Source organism: Vombatus ursinus, unplaced genomic scaffold (assembly GCF_900497805.2).
Source record: "Vombatus ursinus unplaced genomic scaffold, bare-nosed wombat genome assembly UNPS02015255.1, whole genome shotgun sequence".
NCBI lineage: Eukaryota > Metazoa > Chordata > Mammalia > Diprotodontia > Vombatidae > Vombatus > Vombatus ursinus.
In genome coordinates, this window is record NW_020955033.1 from 13,065,931 (window position 1) to 13,093,008 (window position 27,078).

The window sequence follows — 27,078 nt, forward strand, 5'->3', positions numbered from 1 at the left end:
AGACATCAAACTACACTGGTAGAGTTTTCTCACTAGGAGGAAGTTCCCTCTGCCAATGAAATCTCATTCCCATAAAATGGTCCAAAAATGGCTCACAGTTATGTGGTGATTTATAGTTTATACAGCCTTTCTCACAATAAACCTGTGAGCTTCTGGTACAAATATTACCTCAATTTTATAGGGGCAAAAACTGAGGTAAGTAACTTCCTAAAATGACATAGTTAATAATAAATGGCAGTCACAACTTGGTTTTTGGTTTCCTGACTTCAAGCCCACTGCCCCAAACTGCTTACCTAAAACACTATGTAGCTATAGTGTAGATTTAATTCTGATTATTCTTTTCCCATTTTTCATTGACTAAACTTTTCCTAATTGCAAGAACAAAGCAGGCTGAAACTTTTCCAAACTCAGCTGGGGGAAACAGCCCTGGTTCCCCAGAGACCAGGATACTTACAGCAGTTGTAGAGTTTTCTCAATTTTTCAAGGTCATAATCACTGAAATCCATTCGTTGTCCAATCACATCCAAAAAGTAAGGGATCCTAGTCACAATTGTTGGTTCTATTCCACTTTGGAAGGCAGTTTTGCTATAGTGCATCACAGATGTGTAGTCATAGGGAACATTCAGAGAGTCTGATTCCTTATCATTGTAAATATTGAAATTGTGTTCTGTGCCTAAAATAAAAATAATAACATAAATAATAAAATGTAAATAACATGAAATTTTTTAAGTTTGGAATTTATGGACCTCAAGTTACCCTATAGCAAATGTTGCGTGGTACTAAATGGCACGACATTTCAAAGTGTGTGGTATGCACACACTCTTCATATTCAATACAACACATATGTGTTTTTTTACTGTACCTATTTGTTACCAAGGTAAGGTTTTGATTGGATCTCCTCAAGGACAGAAACTATCTTTTTTCCTTTCTTTGTTTCCACAGTGCTTGACACATAGTAGATGATCAATATATGTTTATGGACTGACTGAAGTGTTGTGAAAATAGTAAAAACTGTAAGAGGGAAATGATAATGATACAAAAAAAGGAAGAAAAGAAAATCAATCAAATATTTTTTAAAATATGCAAAAGAGAGCAGGAGGAAATTCAGAAAGGGATATAGTCAAAAAGGGTGAGGTGTTATGATAAATAGAATGTATACTTTTAAAAAAATAAGTTTTACATTTTTACATTTGAAAATTAAGATAAAATGAGAGACAATGATGTGATCATGAGCACCTTACTTGTTAGGCTATCAGTAACCAATAAATTGGGTCAGTGGATTCTCTCAATGACCAAACACCCCAAGGTAAGACTCACCGTCATTAATATAATTTTAGTAAGTATAGAGCTGGGTAGGTGGGGAAGAGGATATGATCAGTTACAAGGAAAATAGCATCATGGAGGTGAGAACAACGTGATTGGTTATTTCAAGGAAAGCAGCTAACACACAGGGGACTAGCAACCACCCCTCTCTGGACAATTAAGGAATGTTAATTGTTTTATGGGACCCGGGATCATCTTGTAGGATCTGTTAGCTGACTTCAGTTAGCCGACTCCCTGGCACCTAGAAGAATTTGTAGGGGAGATAAGAATGTTGCAAGGACGGACAATATACCTTTTGGGGATAATAACAAGTTAACTTGTAACTAACTCAGAGGAGAAGCTGATTCAGAGGTAGAGAAATGTGGACTGAGCAATTATACAAAATGAAACAGTAATATAGAATAGGGTCAGTTACAGAATAGAATCAATTATTAAATAATACAGAATAATTTTAATTTCTTCAACATAGCAGATTTATTGTTTTATGTACAATCCTCTTTTTATGTTCTTTGCCTGTAAAAATGTTTATGTTTCTTGATGACTAAATTTATAATAAAAAAATCTATTTTAAAAATAGAAATAAAGTATATAATATGGATACATTCTGAGACTAAATAACTGGCATCTATATTGTGCTTTACAATTGTAGAGGACTTTCAAATTATCTCATTTGATCCTCAATGGTCCAGTAGCATACACAGTACAATACATATTCCCATTTTGTGGATCAAGAAACTAAAGTTCAGTGAAGTTAAATGACTGCCAGAGATCACAGAATTGGAGGGTTGGAACAGACCTCAGTGACCATCTAGTTCAACTATATCATTCCTTCTTTTTGTTGTTAAATGTCTTATAAGCTCTTTCTCTCCTTTCTCTCCTCTCTCTCTTATTAATTCTCTGCAGTCTGGATCCTAACCTCATCATTCAAATGAAACTACTGTCTCCAAAGTTATCAGTGATCTTTTAATTTCCAAATCTAATGGTTTTTCCTCAATTTTCCTCCTTTTTGACTTCTTCATAGCCTTTGACACTGTTGATTACTTTCTCCCCCTTTATGCTCTCTCCTCTCTGGGATTTCATGACATTCCTCTCTCTTGGTTCTCCTGCTGCTATCTAACTCCTCCTTCTTAGTCTCCTTTGCTGTACTATCTTCCCAATAATAACCACCAATGCTGATTGCCACCGGGGGTCTCACAGTGGCCCTCCATACTAAATTGCTTGGTGATCTCTTCAGCTCATAAAGATTCCATAATCATACATAATTCACTAAGCAGAGGATTCCCGTATTTATTTACTCAGCTCCTTATTACCAATGAATCAAATATAAAATCTTTTGTTTGGCTTTTAAAGCTCTTCATAATCTGACCTTTCCCTGCTTTTACAATCTTCTCATTCTTTATTCCTCTCTATATACTCAATGACTCCGCATCAGTGGTCTTCTTGCTGTTTCTTGAATGTAACTCTCCATGTCCTGACGTCACACCTTTTTACTAGCTATCCCCTATGCCTAGAATCCTCATCCTCCTTATCTCAGCCTCCTGGTGTCCCTGGTTGCCTTCAAGACTTAGTTCAAATCTGACCTTTTATAACTGGTCTTTCCCCTCATTGCTAGCACTTCTCTAGGAGAATACCTCCCATTTACATCATATATACCTTGAATGCAAACAGTTGTTTGCATGTTGTCTCCCCCATTAGAATTTGAGCTCCTCCAGGGCAGGGACCACCTTTTTTGTCTTCCTTTGGATTACCAGTGTTTTGCACAATGTTTGTCACATAATAAGTGCTTAATAAAAGCTTGTTGATCCACTAATGACTGGAAGGGGGTACAACCACTTGACTCTAGTCTTAAATTCTCTTAAACAAAAACAAGCAAGGAAACCATACCTTCCAGAATTCTGTCCTCCATTATTATGACGTAATCATTTCGATCTGAACGGGACTGTTCATGCCAGAATCCCAGAGCGTGGAGGAACTCATGTTGAACTGTCGCTATTCTGTCACAATTGTCTCCTATGGAAAGGGTCTGTTTGCCACGACGTCTATTTCCTACTGAAGAATAGCATCTAAAAACAAGGTACGAAGTGGTAAGATGACTAACATTAAATGCAAAAGTTACACATCTGCTGTAGAAGATGGCAAAAGTCATGATCATTTGGCATAGTTAAGCAGTAGCAATTAGCCCTCAAATAGGAGTTCATAGATGGATTAGCAATATGGCCAAAGACAAGTCAGAGATAATTATAACCTGTAAAGTTCTCTATCAAAGGGATAGAGAACAGATGGTTAAAACTATAGACTAATGAGCTGAACATTAAGATCAACAATGGATGCAATTCTAGAATAAATTTTTAAATGTATGGACTGAGAGAATTTGGGGAAACTTGATGAATATGGGCCAACATTGGCTTATTACAAAGAAGAAATGCAAGAATAACCTCATTTCCTTTTTGACCAGACTACTCTCTATTTTCCATCTGCAGTTCTGATGGTTTGAACAAGGCCCATTATGCCCCTGTACAGGATACCCCCTGGTGATGCAACCTCTCATCCCTTTGCAGTTTCTTTTTGAGGGTGTTGCCTTCTTCCATTAGATTGTAAGTTCCTTGAAGGCAGGGACTATCTCTTCTTTTTCTTAGTTGTATCCCCAGAATTTAGTACTGTGCCTGGCACATAGTAGTCGTTTAATAAATGTTTATTGAAGTAAATGTTTACTGACTAGTAGCTCAGGGAAGTAAAATAGACTTAGTACCCTGAATTTCAGCATGTCATTTGACAAAGCCTCTCAAAGTATGCTTGTGGCATAGGGATAGGGACTGGACTTGTTTATCTAGGGAACTCCCAAGGGAGGAAATTCTCCACCAATGTAAGTAGAAACAGAGGCCACTAAACCATACGTAAGTATTCTTGAGCACAAACTGACTTATAAAACCACATATCAATATTATCTATGTTTTATTGTATTTTGACTTATTTTGTTATATATTAACCCCATTACATTTTAATCTGGTTCAGGCTGCACTGAGGATGGTTGAGATACATGGTAATTGAAAACTCTGGGCTAGAGCACTCAGAAGTTAAGTGACTTGCCCAGGCTCTCATAACTATACACAAAACTTGAACCCAGGTCTTCTTGGCCTCAAGATCAGTTCTATAGCCATTATATCACACTGACTCTTGTGGATAAAATATGGAAAGATTCCATTCAACAAACAATTATTGAATTTAATTGACAAATTTGGTCTGATTAGGGTTTTGTGGTATGGAACTGGTTGAATGACAAGTCCTAAGAGTATTTATTAATGGAATAATGTCAGATTTCATGAAAGGATAGATTCTATCTTCATCATATTTGCATCCTTACCATATCTAACATGGTGTTGTGCACGTAGCAGGTAATAAATAATTGGCAAATGGGCAAAATCAGATTATAATAAGCAGCAATGGCAGCCAAGTACATAGTAAACTCAGGGTTTTGTTTGTTTATTTTGGCTTGTTTTTGTTTGGTTGTTTGTTTGAACATGATCTGTACCACCTCCTCCTTCCCGGTCTCCCTGAGGCACTTTCCAGATTCAAGCTAAACATTTTTCTGAAGTTCAGTTGTTTTCGGTTGTGTCTGGCTCTTCATGGCCCCATTTGGATATTTCTTGGCAAAGATACTGGAGTGTTTGCTATTTCCTTCTCCAGCTCATTTTACAGATCAGAAACTAAGGGTTCAGTGACTTGCCCAGAGTCACACAGCTAGTAAGTGTCCAAGGCCAAATTTGAACTCAGGAAGATGAATTTTCCTGATTCCAGGCCCGGCACTCTATCCACTGCACCACCAAGCTGTCCAAGTCAAACATAGGCAACACATAAAGATAAGGTCCTGGACTTAATTGTTTTGATTTATAACATGCTAAAGACCCTCAGTTTTCAGAAAGTTCTTAAAATGTCAGATCTTTCTCTTACCCACTTCCTTTGAACACTGAAATATAGTTGTCTTCACCTTCCCATGGCTTAAAGTCAATGCAGGTTTTTAAACGGTACCGTTCAAATGCATTCAGGATAACTCCTTTAGCATTTATTTCTGAAGAAGAAGAGGAGACAAAAACAGTGCCTGTTAACCACCAATAGCATCCAGAATTTAGAGCTGGACTTCCCCTCTGCCCCCCCACCCCCACCCTGAGCTAAAACCTGTCTCTCAAAGGCCAACAATGATCAAAGCCAAAGGTCTCTTGTCAAGTCTCATCTTCGGATTCTGCAGCTTCTGACACTATAAATGGCTCCCCCTTCTTCACCCTTTCTCTTCCTTGGCTTCAGAGATACCATGTCCTCCTAGTTCTCCTCCTGCCTCTAACCTTTCTTTCTCTGACTTCTTCATTTGTTCCCTACCCTCACCCTAATCCTTTAACATGCGTATTCCTCAATGGTCTGTCCTCGGGACTCTTCCCTTTCTCTCTTTTGGCAGATCCTTTCAGTTCCTTAGCTTCAACTTCTGCCTCTGTGCAGATGAGTCCTAAACATCATCATCATCATCATCATGAGAACTAGCATTTATATTGTGCTTCCTACATATCAAGCACTGTGCTCAGCATTTTCACAATTATCTCATTTGATCCTCACAACATCCTTGAGAGGAAGGTGCCATTCTGGTCTTAATTTTACAATCAAGGAAACTGAGGCAAACACGTTAAGTGACTTTCCCAAGATTACATAGGTAGCTTCTGGGGTCAGCTTTTAATTCAAGTCTTGAGGCCCACTGCTCTATCCACTGAGTCAGAAGCTGTTCTAAACCCTTCTTCTTAGATAAAGACTCATATCTGTCTACAGGACCTCTCTACTTGGATGTTTCACCTGTACCTCAGACTCAACTTGTCCAAAAATGAGCTTGTCATCTTTCCTACAAACCTGTTCCTCCTTCTTACATCATTATATAGGTCAGCAGTACCATCATCTACTCCATTTTATAACCTCGAGGTTATCCTCGACTCTTTCTGCTCCTTCATCTCTCAACTCTATCTGTAATTGCCTCACCAAAGGAAAAAAAAAAAGACTACAAATTGCAAAGAATGTGCCAACTTGAATTGATGAAGGGAGCTTCATAATTTGGAAGTTCTCTGCACTAACAAAATCACAGATCCAGTTCATATCCCTATCCTTATGATGTCAATCTCACTGCTGAAACATGTCTCAAACCTGTTTCCTCTTCTCTCTTGCCACTATTACCTCCCTAAAAAGAAGGGAAAGAAGTATTTATTATGTGACTCATATGTGTCAGACACTAGGCTAAGTGCTTTACAAATATCTCATTTGATCCTCACAACAACCCTGGGAGGTAGGCATTATTATCATTCCCATTTTACAGTTAAGGAAACTGAGACAGGCAATGGCTAAGTGCCTTGCCCAGGGTCGCAAAGCTAGTATATGTCTGAAGTCAAATTTGAACTGAGGTATTCCTGAATCCAGGCCCAGCACTCTATCCACCAGACAGAGTTGCCCTGCAAAAATTTTGGTTAATACACTATGACAATAGACTTTTAACAGTTCTTACGCTCTCTACTCTCACTCTTTCCAATCCATCCTTCCTTCAGATCAATATTTCTTCTAGTTTACTTGTGAACATTATTGTATCACTCCTTTGCTGCCATTTTCCTACTTTAGGCCAATAGATTAGGAGCTCTTCAAGTACATTATAAATGCATTGAGGCCCAGTACACTTAGACAAAGGTGTAGCAGGAAGCAAATTCATATTGGATCCAGTTGTCTGGCACTTAACTTTTCAGAGGATAAGTTTCCTCATCTACAAAATGGAAATAATAACATTCCCACTACTTAAACTGTTGTGAGGATCAAATGAAATAGTATATATAAATGACTTGTAAGCTATAAATAGCAACATAAATGTAAGTTATTATCAATAGCCTGCTGGTTGGTCTACCTGCCTCGGTCACCCCCTATTCAACTCTATCATCCATGTACTTGCCCAAGTGAATTTCCTACAGCCCAGATCTGACCATGTCACCTCCTTATTTGACAAACTCCAGTGGCATCCTTCACAACCTGGCCAGGCTTCTTATATTTTACTCCCATCTATATTCTCTAAGATCCAGTCACACTGGCCTCCTTGCTAATCCTCAACAAGACACTCATCTCCTTTTCTCTGTCTTTCCCATACCTTCCCCTCTTCCCCAAACTGAGCATAGATTGCTCTCCTTGTTCATTTCCATTTCCCAGCTACTCTGGCTTCCTTAAAGACTCAGTTTTCAAATCCAACACCTTCAAGAGCCCTTTCCAAATTCCCCACTCCATCCAGGGTTATTGCCTTCCCTCTGAGATTGGTTTCCATTTATACTAAAAATATCTTGTATGTAGACTTATTTTGGATATTGTGCCCCTTCCCATTAAAATGTGAGCTCCTTCTTTATATCCTCAGAGCATAACACTGTACCTTCTCTTTAATTCTAGTGCCCTACTTCTACTGATTATTTCAAATTTATCGTGCGTAGAGCTTGATTGTACATAGTTCAGTTCTCCCCCATTCTACTTTAAGTTCCCTGAGAAAAAGGATGGCCCTTTACCTTTCTTTGCATCCCCAGTGTTTGAAACAATGCCTTGCATATAGTAAGAGATTAAGAAATTCTTGTCAACTTACTGCCACATACTTAAAAAATACTTATTGACTATTATTAAATTCTTCTTCCCCACTGCCTCATTGAACAAAATAGGTGCTACATAAATATCTTTTCTCAATTAAAAACACCTAAACAGTCCTGAATTCTGAGTGATTATTTAGTTATTATAGGTATACATTTTATATGTATACCTATACATATATAGCTATATGTATATATAACTAGTCTATTCTATATAACTTTATAGACCCATAACAGCTCTTCTATTCATTATATCTATTCTGTTCTATATAGACAATAGGTGATAAAATGCATTTCTTTCCTCTTTGTAGAGGGGAGGCATGGCAGATGTAGAATGTTGCATAAACTATTAGACGAGGTCTTTGTGTTGATTGGTTTTGTTTATCAGTTTTTCTTTAGGGGAGGTGCTTATTGTGAATTGTGAGGGAGAAAAATCTCAGAAATGACAATTATATAAGAAGAAAAAGTATCAATAAAATTTTTAAAGGATTTCAATTCTAATGCAATACTTTGAATAATAAAGATTAAAGCATTTTTAAAAAACCTTCTGATTTGTTCTACATAAATTAATATAATTCAATTCATTAGGGTCACATAGGGTTAAAGATGCTATGAGTACTGTTCTGCTTAAAGTATCACTTTAGTTTTACAGAATCCTATTAAGCTCAATTTGCCTAAGTTTCCTCATCTATAAAAACAGAAATAATAATAGCACCTACCTCCCAAGCTTGCTGTGAGGATAAAATGAGATGCTTTTTGGAAAAAAGCTTGGCAAACCTTAAAGCACTATGTAAATGTTAGCTATTATTGTTGTTAAAATTAAGAAGAATCAAGGTCACTTACCTGAATGACTAAAAATATACTGAGAAGGGATAGTTAGGTGGTACAGTGGATAAAACACTGGCCCTGGAGTCAGGAGGACTTGAATTCAAATGCGACCTCTGACACTTGAAACGTACTAGCTGTATGACCCTGGGCAAGTCACTTAACCCCAATTGCCTAGCAAAAAATATATACTGAGAAAGAGAATAACTGAATACTATATGCATCCAAAGTTAAACTTTCATCTCCAGGCTACAGAAAAGGCCCAGTCAAATGCCTCTTCATGACATGGAAGTGGCCCTGAGTTTTTGAAAGATGGAATAATGGAAAACGACGAGCAATGGGACACAAGCCCTGGCATGATCTGGCAAGCTAGAAAAATATTTACAATAGTAATGGAAACAGAATGTGTTTGTCTGAATATAGATGGTTCATCACCAATAAGCTGGTAACTGGACATGGTAACTCATAAACAAAGAAGAATACAAAATGGCTATTCATCCTTGACCGACCCCTTCCCCTTGTCTATTGATGGTGATACAAGGGCAAAAAAGAAGGCAGAGGGTGAAAATAATCACAGCTTTTAGATGATCCACAAACAGTTTAAGTCTAAATTGTTAGACGCCTATGGAAGAAACTTTGTCAATGAGCAGTAAGTTGACTAGAGGAACTGACGTCACTATGAATTAAAGTAGAAAATATAAAGATGTCATAGCTAAATGGAATGACTACTCACAGATTCTCCAGAAGCTACTTAGCAAACAGTGATCTCTTTGCTGAAAAGAAAGACTTGGTAACCAAGAGTAAAAACATTTTGTTCATTTGCAATATACAATAGAACCAAATAGGATAAAATTTAGAGCACAGTGAAAAGCAGTGGAAAGGAAAACAAATTTGGAGGGAGGATGATAACTGGATGTCACATGGTACAGATTCAACAATATTTCTATAATATTGTATTTCATAATCAATGATGGTAGAACCACCACATTTGGGCTCTAACATCTAGGGACCCAATGTGACATATGAGAAATAGCACTTAAGAAAACGAAGTCATAGAGAGTGTCTGAAGCAGACAAAACATATACAGAGGAAATTTATGCTGAACATAAACGCAATTTTGAAAGCAGTGAGAGACTGATTTTCAGTATATCTCATATAGGAGAGAATGCAAAAAAAAAAAAAATTATAAATAGTATTGTTACCAACCCCTACTCCTCCAGTCCCTGCCAAAGGCAACCAAGACGGTATTAGCAACAGCTGGCCTGTATGTTTACTTTCTCGTTTCTATAAAATCTTTATGAAAATATGCTATACTACTTGATGGCATCCTAGTTGGAAATATGAAATGGGAACAGGCAGACTTTCACAGATGATTTTCTCCACAGATCACACCTTCAGAGTTTCATAATAGATGGAAAAGTAAAAAAAGTTACATGGTCTTGCTCTGTTTATTTATTACCAAAAAAAAAAATTGTTCTACCCACACTTGGTAATGAAAAATACAACCTTAAAGGCTCTCTTCTAAAAAAGTATCTCACATTCGAAAGTTAAGATAAAATAAAATTCCTTGAAGTATGGATGCAACAAGATCCATGGCTATTCCAAAAATATCAGTTATTGATTTTTACACAAGAAAAAACAAGTGGAAAAAACTACGTATTACTCAGATTATGACATGGAGTTAAATTTAAAGCCTAGTGTGAATGGACAGTGAGCTGGGTCTAGAACTGAAGAGGAGAAAGACAGCAGATTGGCTTGGATTTGTGAGAGTGTGCAGTACTTTCAATTATCCTAAGCTTCTCCCTGACACGAAAATTAATATTTTAGCACCACATGAAGGGCCATGGTCTCCAATGACCTAAACTTCAATAAAGAGATGAAAAATGTATGTGTGTGTGGGCTACAATATATTACCAGTGATGACTTATGGACAAGCTTTTGCTAAAGATATATCATCCAGAAGATATGTTCAACTGGAAAAAGAGGATGATATCAGGTATCAAAAGGAAGAAAAAACATATGGACAGCCCAAGAGTTGCACTTGCATCTTTACAATATTAGGAGATCTAGAGGAAGGTATCTAGTCTACAGAGGATAACTTCTTCGTGTAGAACTAACGAGAGGCCACAGGCAACAATCCCACAGAATGGGAAGGAGGAGATAAATTAGTACTCACAAAAGTGAACTCATGGGATGCAAACTATGTTTTAATCAAAAATGGTATAAAAGTACCATCCATGGATTGATCAAATCTCAACATAAATTCCCCAGCAAAATAAACTTTTTATTCGTTTGCTTTCTGACTGTTAATTTCTCTAATTTCCACCATTATGAGATATTTGTAAATCAGTTTGAAAACCTAAATGTAACATATAAATGCTAACTACTACAATTATTGTTGCCCAAGGTCACACAAGCAGTAAATGGTAGAGTCAGGATTTAACTCATATCCTTGAATTCCTGTGAGTTCAGTGTTCTTTCCACTGTACTATACTGATTTCTTAGGTCCAAAGGAAGGAGAAGAAAATTATTATAAACTGCTCCAATTTTGGAAAGTTCCATCAATAATAATAACAGATGGAGTTCCAATAGGCTCTTCTGGTAATTGTTTTGAAAGAGTAATAAAAGAAAATGTTTTGTTAATTTTAAATAGAAATATATTAGCTGTGCTTCTGGTTATTTGTATCAAATATACCTGACTAGTCATATCAGTCTTTCACTTAACTGACTCTGGAGAGGGGCCATGTACCTACAGGTCATAGGATTTAGAGATCTTAGGACTAGAAGGGACTTTGGCGATCATAACTTGCTTTTATGAAATTGAATAATAGAGATAGATCTATGTTTTCTGAATCTGCCTCCATTTGTCTCCCCAGCCCACCTCCATTCTGAGGCGGAAAAGATAAAAGTATTTCTGTCTTCAACTAAAGGGGGTCTGAACTCAACAGCTCCTGTCACTTACAGCCTGGAGTTCGAATGAGGCCAGAGTCTGGGATAGAGGGTGAAAGGACAGGAATTCTATCCAAAATGATATACGTACCCAGACTGTCTTCAAGGACATAAGGAATGATGTGAGGCCATCTATATTCATCACCAACAATGGAATTTCTTTCTCTCTGAAAAGTAAAATAAACACAGAATCTATTTATCCTGAGATTAGGCAGCAACCTGGGGAAGGATAGGCATTTGTTTCAGGAAAAAAAAGCAGTTTAGGAATCTCCCAAACACCAAAAGAAACAAATCATCTGTGCCTGTATGAACATTGTTTTCCAGCAATTGAGTAAGAGGTCAGTCAGGAGGAGAAAAATGCATTGGTAGCACTGATTTTGGGTAGGTCAGTTTAGAAAAGAGATATGCAAAGCTTGTCTAGCAATGATTATAGGAGAAATCCAATCACCACTGGCAGAAAAGCTGTAATGAAGTTTCTTGCTCCAGTATAGCTAAATAATTGTATTCAAATAGCAAAAGAACATTCAAGCTACCCTATTTCAGACTTCATGATACTTCAGACATGAAAATGAAGTGTGTTAAATAAATAAATATTTAAAAGAGAAAGAGTGCTATGTGTTTACAGTGGTTAAGTAAATAAAGTGTTTTCAAGCGCTCTTAAAACCCTGCTATGATTGTTCCTGTTTTCTTTAAACAATATGCCAATTACTGATTGGCTGACTATTATACTATTTTTCATACTATTCATTCTATAGATCTGGTAGAATCTCTATGAAGTAACATTTTATTAGCTTAGTTTTTGCTGTTGTAGAATGTAAAATCCTTGATAGAGACATTTTCATTTTTGTTTTTGTATCCTTTCTTAGCACAATGAGTCACATATATGGAGACTTACTAAATGATTATTGACTGACAGATATTATTAAAATTAACAAATTATGCCGTTTCAAAGTATTTTCATATTTACACTTTAAATAAAAAAACTAATTTGAACTGACCTTCCTTTAATTCATCTGAATTGGTAAGGTTTTATTGTATAATTAAAACCTTCCAGGTTGACAATCTGATATAAATATATCAAGCTTATGTATAATTAAAATGACCAAGAAGCTTGTCCTGGAAAAGAGTTGAGAAAATGTACCTCTCTCTCCCTTTCTTGCACAGATAGGGTACTATCTATATGCTATCAAACTCAATTGACGCTGATTAGTTTAGCTTTGTTTTTTCCTCCCTCTTTTTTATTCTTTGCTACAAGAGATGGCTCAATGGTCAGGGGAGGAGGAAAGGCATATATTTGAAAATGAAAGCAATGTAAAAATACAAGTTATCAACAAAAAAAATTTAAGCCCATCAAGTCTAGATCAATACAGTCCAACTACATATGGCTAATGATGATGGTCCTGGAAATAATTTACAGCAAATCACAGTAAGGGAAAGATAATGGCATTAATATGAATCCAGTTATTTTTCCCAGAACAATTTGTTTATGAAGTCTTGTGCAAATGCACTACTTAATGATTCCCTTTGATTCTGTGCCACCTCCAATGATAAGGGTTAACATACCCTCGCACTGGTAGATTAGCTTCAGAGAGTGGTATTTTAGCTTGCATTGGCCAATAGAATCATTGATAGAACTGTATCGTGCCAACTCACCCCGTCAAGATTGATGTCTCCCTCAAAAAGGTTCAGTCCCAAAGCTGAGTGGCAAGACAACACCTGACATTAGCAAATGGGCAGAACCCTACACAAGCATGTGGGATTTTCAAGGGAAAGAAGTCCACAAACCTTCATTGATGTCAAATATGTCTTTGTCCTTGCCGCCATCTACATCTATTACTAAAAAGACCAAAAAGCAGAAGAACAAAGGTTAACCTTGGCTTATATGTTTAGGTCACCTCAACACAAAACTATAGCTCATCCTATTGGGTCACATCATGGACTCTGTTTTCCCGTTTCACTTGAGCATCGACTGACTTTAAGAATAAATCAATACAGTTAATAACAAATGGATCCCTCTGGGCAAGATGGAAGCCAGATTTGGAGGAGATTCCATTGACACAGACAGGCTGCATTGAATTGGAACCAAGTTGGAACCAAGTGCTGCAGGCTGATGCAGTCAGCCTTGACTTGTCCATATGTGAACACTTCAATACAGACTGGAGCTTTTAGTAAATGGTACAGACCAAAGCTTCCAGGATAAGCCTGAATTGCCTTCTAAATTCCTAGTGGGGAAAAAGCACAATTTTTCTGAGGGGTCTATATGAGTACAGCTGAATAAGAGTGGAATGTAATATTAGGTCTATCTCATCTGACAAAGCCCATCTTTCCAGCTCCGTGTGTGTGTGTGTATGTGTGAAGGTTTAAGTGATATAACAGTCCATCAAACTCACATACTATTTAGAAGATACAAGAAAGAGTATTATCATGATATACAAGACTTGTCACTAATTTCAAGGGAACAGCATGGTATAGTAGATGGAGCACTGGGCTTGGAACCAGACAGTCCTGTATTTAAATCTAACCTCAGACACTAGCTGTGTGACCCTAGACAGGTTCTTTAACCTAAGCCTCAGTTTCCTCATCTGTAAAATAGGGATAATAATAGCATTTACCTAACAAGTAAAGCAGCTATGTGGCACAGTGCTGAGCCTAGAGTCAGGATGATTCATCTTTCTGTGTTCAAATCTGACCTCAGAAACTTACTAGGCATGATCCTGGGGCAAATTACTTAACCCTGTTTGCCTCTGTTCCTCATCTGTACAATGAGCTGGAGAAGGAAATGGCAAACCACTCCAGTATCTTTGCCAAGAAAACCCCTAATGGGGTTATAAAAAGTCAGACGTGACTGAAACAACTGAACAACAACAAAACAAGTAAGATTTAATAATAGCATCTAATTTATAGGTAGCTGTTAGGTAGACGTGATTATTACTAAATTAGATAATATTTATAAAGTGTTTAACATAGTGCCTAGCACATAGTAGACACTATATAAATGTTTAATCTCTCCTCCTTCCCCCTACCTTACAACAAGATTTTAACAGGTGAGATAACATACATGACGTGCTTCACAAATCTTAAAATGCCATAACAGTACAATTTATTAATTATTATTATTATTATTGCTACAGCTCAGTGTTTTGATTCAAGCACCATCCAACCACAATAATGTGTTCACAATTTATTATTACTTACTGCTGAAGTCCTGGTACATAGAATGAGGTCATTTAGCTTTGGGGTACAATACTTAAATATTCAAGAGGAATGGTGATGAATATCATGTATGGATTATTTTCTTTTCATCTAACATAAATAAGACTAGAACTCCCTCAACTCAACTCATACTCTAGATGTGACCCTGGGTTTTCAATGCTTCTTTGTGATGGGCTTAGCAGTTGATGGGCTAGCTCAGTTTAGAGGGGCTTCTCAACAGAGGGCTGTCCATCAGGTGATGAATTATGGGGGCCATAGGTAACACAAAAGCCATCCACTAAGATGTAGAGGGGTTTTAATATGTACCAGTGGAGGAAAAACAATAATAATTGCTAGTGTTTATGTAGCACATTAAGTATTGCAAAGTGCTTCACATAGTTTTATCTCACTTGAGCCTCATTGAAACTCTGGGAGGTAGGTGCAAATACGTCCATTTTACAGATGAGGAAATTGAGGCAAAAAAGTTTAAATGAGTTGCCCAGGGTCACACAAGTAGAAAGTATCTGATACAGGATTTGGACTCAAGCCTTCCTGACTCCAAATCCAGTACTTCACCAATTGTACCACCTAGTAACCATACCCATACGTGAAATCATGTGTCACTGGAAGTGCTGAAGAAGACCAGAAGTCAACAGATGACTCACCAAAGGTTTCTAAGGTTGGCTGAGGAACAAAAAAGAGAAGGGAACATATTATCATGATATACAAGATTTATCGGTGCTTTTCTTGGTCTTACCATTAGCATACTTGTTACCTCACTAGTATTGATTCTTTGCCCTTTGATAACTAACCTTTATGAAATTTAAGAATCTAAACTGAGTTTTAACTTGAATGCTTGTCTTTTAAAAACTTTTCTTAAACCATGAGGCACACTAATGTACCACTGGAGCCATCACTTGATCCAGCCATTCAGGAAAGTAATTGGGAATAATGTGAAGAAAGTCATGAAAATGTCCATACACTTTGACCCTGCTAGGAATATCACTGCTAGGAATACAACCCAAGGAGATGAATGAAAAAAGAAAGCCCCTCCCCTCATATATACATCAAAATATTCATTGCAACACTTTTTTTAATGCCAAAGAACAACAACATCAAAAACCACATATTGGAAAATGGTTAACCAAATCATAGTATAGGAATGCAATGGAATATTATTACTATGCTCTAAAATAATTTTTAATATGTTGACTACAGAGATATATAGGAAAACTTCTATAAACTGAGACAAATTAAAGTAAGCAGAACCAGGAAAACAATATTCATAATGATTGTAATAATGTCCATATAAAACCATAAGAGCAAAAGTATTTGAAACTGAGTGCTATGAAATTGTAATGATCAACTTTGCCCTCCCAGAAGTGATATAAGAACATACTCCCCCTCTTTTTTTGCAGAGGTGGGGGACTATAGGTGTGGAAAACTTCATATCACACAGTTTGTTGATGTGTTGTTTGGTATCGCTAAATTTTTTTTTTTTCTTTTCTCATCTTTATTCTTTGTTATAGATGATGTCTCTTGTGGAGGGGGTGGATACACTGAGAAATTCAAGGTATATAAAGATATAGCAACAAAATATTTTAGTTAGGGAGGTAAAGAAATCAAAATTGACTTTGTAAATTAAAAAGAATCCCATTAGGTAAGCATGAGTGAACAACAAAGGGGTGATGGCTCCATTTTCATCTGCTCTTGGACACCATTTGAAGTTCAGTTTGAGACACACATTTTAGAAAGAACACTGACAGCATGGAGAGATTCTAGAGAATAGTGAACGGAATAGTGAAAGGCCTGGAGATGATTTTGTTCAAGGATAGATTGAAAGAAATGGAAAAGCTTAATCTGAGGGATATTTGAGGGAACATGAAAGAAAGCTTTCCCTGAAGTATTTGAAGGGTTACAGTATAGAATCCAAATGCTTGGCCCTAGAAGCAGAAATATGAGCGTTAGGGGAAAACTGCAAAGAGGCATCTTTCAGTTCGATATAAGCACAGACTTCTAAAAATCAGAACTGTCCAAAAGCAAAATAAAATATTTGAAGAAGTGGTAAATTCATACTAAGAGGTCTTTTTAATAGGTTCATATAAGGTTAAATAATCCAACAGGTTCATTTCCCAAACTGAAATATAATGGTGAAAGAACACTAAACGTGAAGTCAGCAGACTTGGTACTCAGCTACTTACTACTTGTGAAACCTTGGGGATAAGTCACTTACCTTCTCTGAAGCTCAGTTTCCTGATCGGTGAAACTGGAATAATAATACTAGATCTACCTATTGCCATAGTATCTTTACAGGGCTCAAACAAAATCAAATATGTGAAAGACTTTTGTAATCAGCAAGGTACTATATGCACATAAGAAAGAAAGAAATTAATTCTTTTTTTAAATATGCTATGCATAAAAGTAATGAATGCCTCAAAACTCCACATGTTTTACAGTCATGTTTTCCTCAGGTCTTTTGTTTCTTTAGACAAACAACTCAATTATTTTAATCAATTAGTATGCATCAGAACAAAATGAAATTTCTGAAAACAGGTTCAAAATGCTAAGTGAAGACCAGACTCATTTCACAGCAGACAAAAATCACATGAACAGGGAAGATACTTTGAACATTATTTCACCCATCAATCAAGTTTTTAAAGACAAGGCTATGTTGGGGATTGGGCTGCCTTCCTAGAGCAGAGCAGACAAATGTCCCTGATGCCAGATTATGGGACAGAGGAATACAGGAGGGAAGGAGTAGGGCTTACTTTAATAATACCTTGCATAAATTTTCCATTTTCCTGCTTGAGAACATGCATCCTCCCAATAGAACATAAACTCCCTGAGAGAAGGAACCATTTGGCTTTTTTCTTTGTGCCTCCAATGGCTAATGCAGTGTATTATACATAGCAGAAGTTTAATAAACATTTGGTGAATTGCATTGATTTTATAGGCACAGAATTTTTCAAGGGTGGGACAGTAATGATAGCTCTTTTATTCCCACCTAGTCTATCCTACTTGTCTTTCTACTTTTCACTCCTTCACACTGCATTCTTTCCTCACACTCCACTTTTCCTCTTCCACTTTCTTTCAGCTTCAAATTTCCTCCCTCTCCTTTCCCTGAGCCTAGCATCATTCAAAGGAAATTTTCTTGCTAGTGCCTTATGGCTCACTCTCCAGGTGATCCAAAACAGCAGAAAGAGCAGTGACTTCAACTGATTGCTGTGCTGCATAAAAGGGAAACAATTCTTGAATTAGTTGAAGTGGCAGCAGTTGGATTAGCCTTGAGGGAAGACAAAAGCAGTGCCACCGTAAGCATTAGTGATGAAAGTAGCCTGAATCCATTGATGAGGGAGAAACAAGGGGTAGGAAAACAATGAAGATTTGAGTGGAACCAAGGGTGACTGCTGTTCATATCTCCCATTCGATTTCAGTTGTCAAGAAGGATATATCACCCAGATACTTGTCTAGAAATTTTAATTAACCTAACCTTGACAATAGCTACAAATCAAAACCAAATCCATCAGGTCCTACTGTTTGAATTTTTTTAGAATACTGTGTCACAATTAGCTTGACCATGTATCAATCCAAGTCAGTGTTGAGATGTCACAAAACAGCAAATTGCTTATGCCTCAGTCTATTTCTTTGGTTCATATGACCATGATTGTGCCGGCCGCACCGTGCACTCTCCTCCTATAAGGAGCAGGCTGCCAGAGTCATACTTACCAGTCTTCGGGGCCTACCCGGATAAACACACAGAGATGAGCCGACCAGGAGGTGCCAACACCCGAGCTTTATTCAGAGGCCATCACAGCAAGGCGAAGCAGGAAGGCCATAGCAAGAGAGCAGGAGCAAAGAGAGCCCGCGAGCTCCGACCATGATTGTTCCTTAAGTACCTACTTAGCCCTTCCTCCTCAGCCCACCTACTAGTCAATGATTGTAGGGTCAGATACCGGAAGGGGATGTCTGAATTTAGCGCACCAAGGGAGAGGAAGTGACGCAGGAGGCTAGGACCGGATACAGGAAGGAGGCGTCTGGGACTAGTGCATAGACAAAGAGAGAGCACGTGACCTAGGAATTCAGGCCCAGATACCCGGAGGAGGCGTCTGGGGTCAGTGCTACACAAAGGGAAGGTACGTGACCCAGGAAGTCAGGAAGGACACAGGAAGGAGGCGTCTGGGGTTGACGTTGCACTTAGGGAGGGGATTAAGCAAAGGGAACTCGTCCTCTGCTGTCTCGCTCCTACGTGGCACAGCCCCCTGCCTCAGGAGCACGTGCTCCGGCTACTTCCTTGTATCCTGTTCCTTCCCCAGCTTATCGCAGCTCACATAGCACTGCCCACTGCCTCAGGAAGGTGAGCTCCGGTTACTTCTCCGTATCCAGCCCATCCCAGTTCACCACAACTCCGCCTGCCACAGCCCCTGCCTCGGGAGCGTGAGCTCCTGTTACTTCCTAATACCCAGTTCCTACCCCATCTTGCCACAACTCTTACTTGGCAGTAGCCAACATCAGACAGTCCCTCACACATGATATGAAATACAGAAACATAGTCAACTTGTGACTTTTTTGAGCAAAAGGAAAGAGTTGGCAGTTTCGGTTAATGCTATAAAATAACTGTCCATTGCATACAATAGGTCACCATATTTGACACCAACATGTTGTTCCATCCATTAATACACATGTATATAGAAATACACAACCACACAAATACACATATGCAATATGTTGAGTAGTGTTTTAAGTAGAGTAAAGTTAAGTTGAGTAGAGTTTTAAGGCATTCATTTCTTTTAGGTATAGTATTTCTTTTAAAAAAGAGAATAATTTCTTATGTCTGTATCGTGCTTTACCTTTATACATGTAAATACACTGGAATATCAATCCATTCCATTTTTTAAATAGCTACAGTATTTTAATTCCTGCTTGTAGTCATAAAAAGATCCATTCTTCTCAATGCTAGAGTGACAAGTTTTAGACTGCAAATTCCACTTGTCAATTTGGCTGCTATTTTAAATTTGTAACTACAGACTTCTTTCCAAGCCTTTGAAATACAGTTTAGTGCCTTAGTCTGTCCATATTCAGCTGGTACAGGGTACCTCTTTACCTGCACAAGGTTGGGCTAAAGCTAGTGAGGGAGCAGAAAAGAATTCTTACTCTGCTGGGCCCTTCACATTCTTCAGCCCATGCTGTCAGGTTGAGATTATTACTCAAGTAATTAGGAAAAAAAAAATCTGTCATCAGTCAATACCAGAATTTGAACTAAAACAAATTTCCCTTTTTTTCTACATTAACCAAAGCTAGTTTTGAAACAGTGAAGCGAAACAAAACCAACCAACCATACCCCAGTCCTCTCTCGGAGCCCTTCTTCTTCCTCAGGCCCCTGCAATCAGCCAATCTATCCCAAATTGTCCCTATCTGCCCTGATAAAGCACTCATTTCATTAACCCTGCCTGATTCACATGAAAGAAAAAAAAACCAATGATTAAGCAAGTTTCATAGTACCACTGCCCCACCTGCCCACCAGTATGTTAGTTTTGCTTTACTTTCTATATATCTTGCAGTACATGCCTTTTGATTACTTACCAGGCCAGAGACCACAAAGAGAACCTCACCTAGCAAAAGCCACGGCAAACACCGTGAATCCATGTTGCATTTCTAGCTGAAAGCTTCGAGAAATTCCAATTGGATTATAGTTATAAAGAGGCAAGCATCGTAAATCATAGCCTTTGACCTGCGTGAGGCATAGAGTAGATTAAAGTCCATCAAACTTAACACTGTTCTGACGTTGCACAATTTATCCCGTTGTCAAGAGACAAGTGTGTGGGTGGTACCAGCGGAGGAGGTTAACTATCTAATCTTTATTTCCTGGTGAATGACAGTAAATCACATATGATAATAAGTTCAATAATTAATTTTAAAGTACATATCTATTCTTTGATTCAACAAGTCATTATTATAATACGTTGATGAGTGGAGTGTCCAATAAATACTTGTTGATGATCAATTGGGTAATGTTACAGGGAAGGTGGGCCCATGAGGGACTTTTTTTGCATCTTCTTATAGAGGCTATACAGATCCACTGAGGATGAACTACTTCTCTTAGGATTTTGTGGGGTACAGCCACACACATTGATTTTCTAGACTTCATTTGCACTGGGGTCATAAAAACAGGTCAGTTGAAGAATTGCCCTTTCTTTTTCCTTTTCAGGAATATCCAGAGGGAGAGAGAAATGAAAGCAGAGACATAAGAAGACATAAAATTAGAGTAGAAGAAAGTTTAGGGACCAGTCCAAATGTCTCATTTTACAGGTTTAGAAAGTGAGGCCCAGAGAGGTTAAGTGATTTGCCCAAAGTCACACAGTAGCAGAGCTGGGGATCAACCCCTAGTCTACTGACTCCAAATTCTTTTTTTTTTTTTTGACTAGGCAATAGTGTTAAGTGACTTGCCCAGGGTCACACCGCTAGTGAGTGTTTTCGTGTCTGGGGCCGGATTTGATCTCGGGTCCTCCTGAATCCAGGGCCGGTGCTCTCTCCACTGCACCACTTAGCTACCCCCGACTCCAAATTCTGGAAGGGAATTTTGGTCTCTAGATAAATGGATCATTATGGGGAAGGAGGAGAAGAATGAGATAGAAAATAAAGGTAAGGAGTGACTGGATGATTAGAAAACTTACCTGTTGCCTCTGGATTAATCTTGTGCCACCTATTACACTATGGGAATTTTCAGAAATGAAACATGCTATCATTTGCTATCCCACAGTCTTAAGTTCTAGAGATCTATTTTGCCATTGTGTCAAATTATTGTTGCATTTTATCATTCAGTAAGCACCAACTTAATTCAAAATATCAAAGCTACAGGGTACTATGCACAGAGTAGATGCTGATATAGGGGGCTGATAGAAAACTCCATGATCAATTTGATGGTGTTATAAGCAAGAGAACTCTTATTTGAGATTTGACCTGATATACCGGTAGAGGCTGCATGGATTGATTCAGGATGAATTGGTTGGCACAAGCTGCGGTAGGCCAGAGCCATCTCTTTGCCCTGGACCTGCAGAAAGTGGGATAAGGTGCTGTAAGGCTTTCTTTCCCTTTTGGGGAAGATCCCCAGGGGAAGTGGGACTAAACCTGAGAGAAGACTTGGTCAGAAAGGGACTACAGAGCCTACTATCCAGCCTGTCCTCCTTTAATCCCAGAGATGGGAGCAATGGTCAAATGAATATTCCCATATGTTGGATGTCAAGTGTCTGCACCCAGCCATGAAGGAGTAGTACCTGAGATCTGTTGCATTTGCATAAATGCTCAACCACATGTCCCAGGATAGGGAAACCAAGTGGCCAAAAGGTTGGAGTACCTGAACGCCAACCTTTTAAGTGGGGGGTGGCGGGTTATTCCCTGGTAATATCAACTACAAGAAATATTCAAGACCCATCCTCCTGTTTAGAAGAGGAGGAGTACCTGAACAAGACTAGCCTCTTAGAGAGGAGAAGCCTGGAGTCCAAGCTTCCAGAAAGGGAAGGAGGAGCTCCTGGACAGCCCCAGCCCCCTAACCTGCAAAGCTAGGGCCATGACAGCATAAATATACAGCTACCATTTATCTCCACCACTGCCTATCCATGGCTGAATCCAGGAACTGATCCTCTGTTACACCCAACTGCTACCATCTTTTGGGCCAAAAGGCTGCCATCTCTAGAATTGAGGGAATGGGGTGAGAATTAGTCTTCATTGCCCCTGGGGAGCAAAAATAATAATAATGTTAGCTAGCATTTATACGTTGCTTTATGGTTTACAAAGCCCTTTACATATGTTAACTCATTTGATACTCACAACAACCCTGTAAGGTAGATACAGCTTTTATTCCTAATTTATAGTTGAGGAAACCAAGGCACAAAGGTGTTAAGTGACTTGCCCAGGATCACATAGCCAGCAAATGTCTGAGGCAAGAGTCAAACTCAGGTCTTAGCAACCCTACGTCCCACACTTCATCCATTGTGACTCCTAGCAGTCTCTATGCCACCATGGGAGCACATAGAGTGCCCCACAAACCAAGGCCCCACTGCCCCTCCAGATCGCTCCAAAGAGGGGAAAGAAAAGTCTGACTCTGCGGTTGGTCGTCCTCCCCCTTTATATAAGCTCTGGCTCACAAAAGTTCCCCTCTCCCTTTTTATAAGCTTAAGTTCACAAAAACTCACTCCAGCCAATTCACTATAAATACATGCACACAGCCTCCACAGGGATAATCAATCAAAATCCCAAACAGAGGCCTACCTTCTTGTGACCTCATCAAGTTGAACTGGGAGCTCCCAGATCAACCCCTTCTATAAGCACCTACTGTGTGCATAATACCATGAAGCTTTGATATTTCTAATTATGCTCATTACTTACTCACTGAGTTATAAAATTCAATAATTCACAATGAGTCTCTAGAGCTTGAGAATATGGGGTAGCAAATGGTAGCATATTTCATTTCTGAACATTCCCATTGCACTATTGCAGACACAAAGGCATTAATGCAGGGCAACTGGTGAGTTTTCTAAATAACTCACAATTCCTTACCTTTATTCTTTACTTCATCTTTTTCCTCTTCCCCTATTACTACCCATCCTTTAACTCAGGTGTTATAACTCCTTTGGCAGTCTAGTAAAGCCCCTGGACTCCTAATCAAAATAATATTTTTAATGGACAAAAGATAGATAAGATTACAGAGGAAATCAATTCTCTTGAAATTCAGTTAAGAATGCCTACTTTAACGCATCTACAATCATGTCTATTTTAATTTCACTGACCCATTTTCTGAGTTGAAGAAGAGGGTAGGGGGTAGCTAGGTGGCACAGTGGATAGAGCACCTGCCCTGGAGTCAGGAGGACCTGAGTTCAAATCCAGCCTCAGACATACTACTTCATAGCTGTGTGACTGTGGGCAAGTCACTTAACCCCAATTGCCTCATCAAAAAAAAAAAAGTGGTAAGAGGCATCAGTGAGGGTAGGAAGAAGATATCCCTGGGATACCTTGAATCACTAAAAAGAACAAATGACAAACAAATATGAGCTTTGAAATTTTTTACCTTAGATGCAGTCCAATACCCTGGACAGGGTATAGGCCAAAAATCATTCTTAAACAAATTCAAAAATAAAAATGTTGCTAAAAGACCTAAGGTGGTAGCTAACAGGAGGCTAATGAAAGGGCTGGATGAACTATGGCTAAAAATCAAATCACAATCATTTTACAATGCAATGATTGAAGGGTTTTCTCTAGGTTCATTTATTCAGAGTAGATAGGAAAGCGATTTATTACTAGTGCAAAATCTCAGTCTTCTGAAGCCATATCTATTTCATCCAAAAGCTCTCTTTACACGTATCCTGATACTTGAATGCATTTAGGGACTGCTAAAAATCTCTATCTATGGACCACAATGGGAACCATCAACTTCCACAGCATCTGTGATAAGATACCAAACAATCTTTCCTATTGTTGGCTGCCAAGTTATAAAGCCACCTCTGATCTTAATACCCAAAGCAATAAGCTTGGCCACAAGTATGGACAGAGAGACAAACTCCTTGGCAAGCCCAATGTGCCAAGTTTCAACCCTCAAAGGCCAGTCACTTTGGGAACTGCCCAGGCTGCCAAGGAAAGAACAGTTGTTCTAAGCAGGCCTACAGACTTTGGCTCAAATAAGCATTGATATTTTATGCAAAAATGATGTCTGACTTGCAAATGAGTTTCAGTCAAGCAACCCAGTAAAAAGGGATAGGGACTGGACCTAGGATTTCACTGATTTAGGAAACCCAAGGATGACCTCTATCAAGGCAGGTTGAAACCTTCTCTGGGTTTCTAGAGCCTAGAGCAGAGGTGTCAAACATGCTGCACAGGAAACAGAACCAAATGCAAAATTAACCACACCAGATTGAAATGTAACTGAATAATATTTAACAAAATAAATATATATATATATGTATATATAAAATGGAATATTGATAATGTTGATATGTTGTTTTTTAAGTTTATGTGCAGCCCAAAGGGATCTTTATGTATGATTTAGTGGCCCCAATTTCTACTTGAGTTTGACACCAGTGCCCTAGAGCATTGAGAGAGAGATTATCCCACAGTCATGTCAGTATAAAGACTTGAATCCAGGCCATTCTAGCTCTATGCACTATGTCTTTCTGCCTCTTTGACATCAGAAAGACTTCAAGAAAAGGGTCAAAGGACTTCCCAACCTTCTCTCAAGTCCTTTGCCATCTATTCTTCTTTTTCCCCCTTCACATGGAAAAAAAAAATTGATTCTTGGTGAATTTCTATATTTTGAGCTTCCCCACATAGATTCTCTTTTAGGAAGAATTCTGTTTCTTGGGGAAGCTCTGTAAATTGAAAGTGAAAGGAAACAAAATGAATCTAGGACAAAGAAAGGAACCAGGATCAGAAGCAGGCATTTCTATTGACTTCACAAGATGTTGACTCTTCTTAGACCATGAGGTCAAACCTGCTGAGAAACCCAATAGAATAAAGGAGATAGAAATTTTGGAGTCTAGCTACGAGGGATCGTTCTAGGCCAAGAGAAGAGGGGTATACCAAATGGGGCAGGTTTCTCAGCTATGGGCTTAAATTAATTTAACCAGTCCCTTCCCCAGACCAGTATCAGCCGAAAGTCTTAGTACCTACTTAAAGCACAGATCCCCCAGCTCTATCCCTAAATCCCAATATCTATCATCCATCACCAAAACTTGCTTTCATCTCCTAGAATACAATTGTTTCTGTGGTTTGCTTCTCTCCTTTTTTTCCAAGGCAATGAAGGGTTGTCTGCTTAAGTGACTAGCCCCTGGGCTCCTAAGAACTGTTTGTAAATGAAGTCAAGGCAACTCCACCCCCAAAAGCCTGTTGTCAACAGGAGGGCTATTCACTGAGCTGTCCATCCCACCTCAGGCCTAGGAAAAGATGACTCCATAAAATGCTTTATATAATAAGCATTAAAAAATAGTTTCCTGCACTCTGTATATAGTATATGTGCTCAGGTTATAGTATCATAGACCAAGAATTAGAATGGAACTTCATAAAGTCATGTGGTCTGTTATGGGAATTTTTTATTTCTTTTTATTAAGTTTTGTTATTCAGGGCTCAGGATCATTCCTCCTACAACTTTTAGTCGACTAAAAACTTGTCTTTTGTTAAAGATAACCCCACCTAACCAAAACCTGACTCATGGAATAATAATGTTAAGGGAAGGTCAGGATTATTTCTCCTAGATGAAAAGTTGTTGAGATGACTGAAACCTGTCCCATGGAGTGTAAAAATTTACTTGGGGCCTTAAACATTCCTTAGACAAGAAGCCAGAGGAAAATTCTCAGCTGTCCCCAACTGTTTGGATACAGGAAAATCCCTTCTCCCTCTTATAGACTATTTGTGAACCCTCTAAATGTAGTTTAATCTGTAATTTGACTTAGTTTACCTATAAAGTCTGTTTAACGATGTTTGTTTTGTTGGGTTATGACTTTGCTTAACAAAGTATGTCCAACTTTTATGACACTGAAGGAAGTATGAGATTATGAACCTTTGTTTTCTTTAACTTTTATGGCCTAAGAGGAATATATGAGATTAGAATATGCAAAAGAATTATTTCTCTCACTCTAACATAATTTTGTCTTATGAGAGGCCTCATTAGAATCTTAATTGGGGCTAAAGTTTTTTTGTGGTTGGTTTGTTTGTTTTTTGTCTGAGCTCTGAGAAAAACCTAGGTTTTTCTTATAATTTCTGCATTGTGGCAGATTTATTTTGGCAGCAGTTACCTACCACATGAATTCAAAGAGGAGATATTTCTCCTAGAACAGATCAAACTTCTGTATTTTACTTATAAGCACACTAAGGCCCAGGGAAGTTAAATGGCCAAGGTCAAAGAGGTAATAAGCATTAGAGGTAAGATTTGAACTCAGGTCCTTTGACTCCAAAGCCAGTCCTTGTTGCACTGTACCACGTTGATGCCTTCCCTCAATCTTCATGTACTATGTAAAATGATAAAACTAAAAGCAAGGCATGTTTATCAGGGTTGGGCACATATTAAGTGAACTGAATGTAATTTTTTTTTCAATCAGATTTTGGCCTTAGGTGACCAAAAAAGTTCCTTCAGAGCACCTCTTGTTAACAAGAGTATAATTCTTAAAATGTTCAC

General features: G+C 38.3%; 1 protein-coding gene across 1 annotated transcript in view; it reads right to left on the reverse strand.

The window, feature by feature from the left end:
* LOC114031937 (meprin A subunit beta-like) overlaps nucleotides 1-20,564 on the reverse strand; it is a 49,579-nt gene extending 29,015 nt beyond the window's left edge. The window contains exons 1-8 of the mRNA XM_027847155.1: nucleotides 20,502-20,564; nucleotides 13,913-13,931; nucleotides 13,515-13,565; nucleotides 13,383-13,426; nucleotides 11,821-11,896; nucleotides 5,272-5,389; nucleotides 3,208-3,386; nucleotides 455-673 (exon numbers count right to left, since the gene is read on the reverse strand). Coding sequence (XP_027702956.1) covers nucleotides 455-673; nucleotides 3,208-3,386; nucleotides 5,272-5,389; nucleotides 11,821-11,896; nucleotides 13,383-13,426; nucleotides 13,515-13,565; nucleotides 13,913-13,931; nucleotides 20,502-20,564 — 769 coding nt within the window. The remainder of the gene's footprint in view (nucleotides 1-454; nucleotides 674-3,207; nucleotides 3,387-5,271; nucleotides 5,390-11,820; nucleotides 11,897-13,382; nucleotides 13,427-13,514; nucleotides 13,566-13,912; nucleotides 13,932-20,501) is intronic.
* Between the last annotated feature and the right edge of the window lie 6,514 nt (nucleotides 20,565-27,078).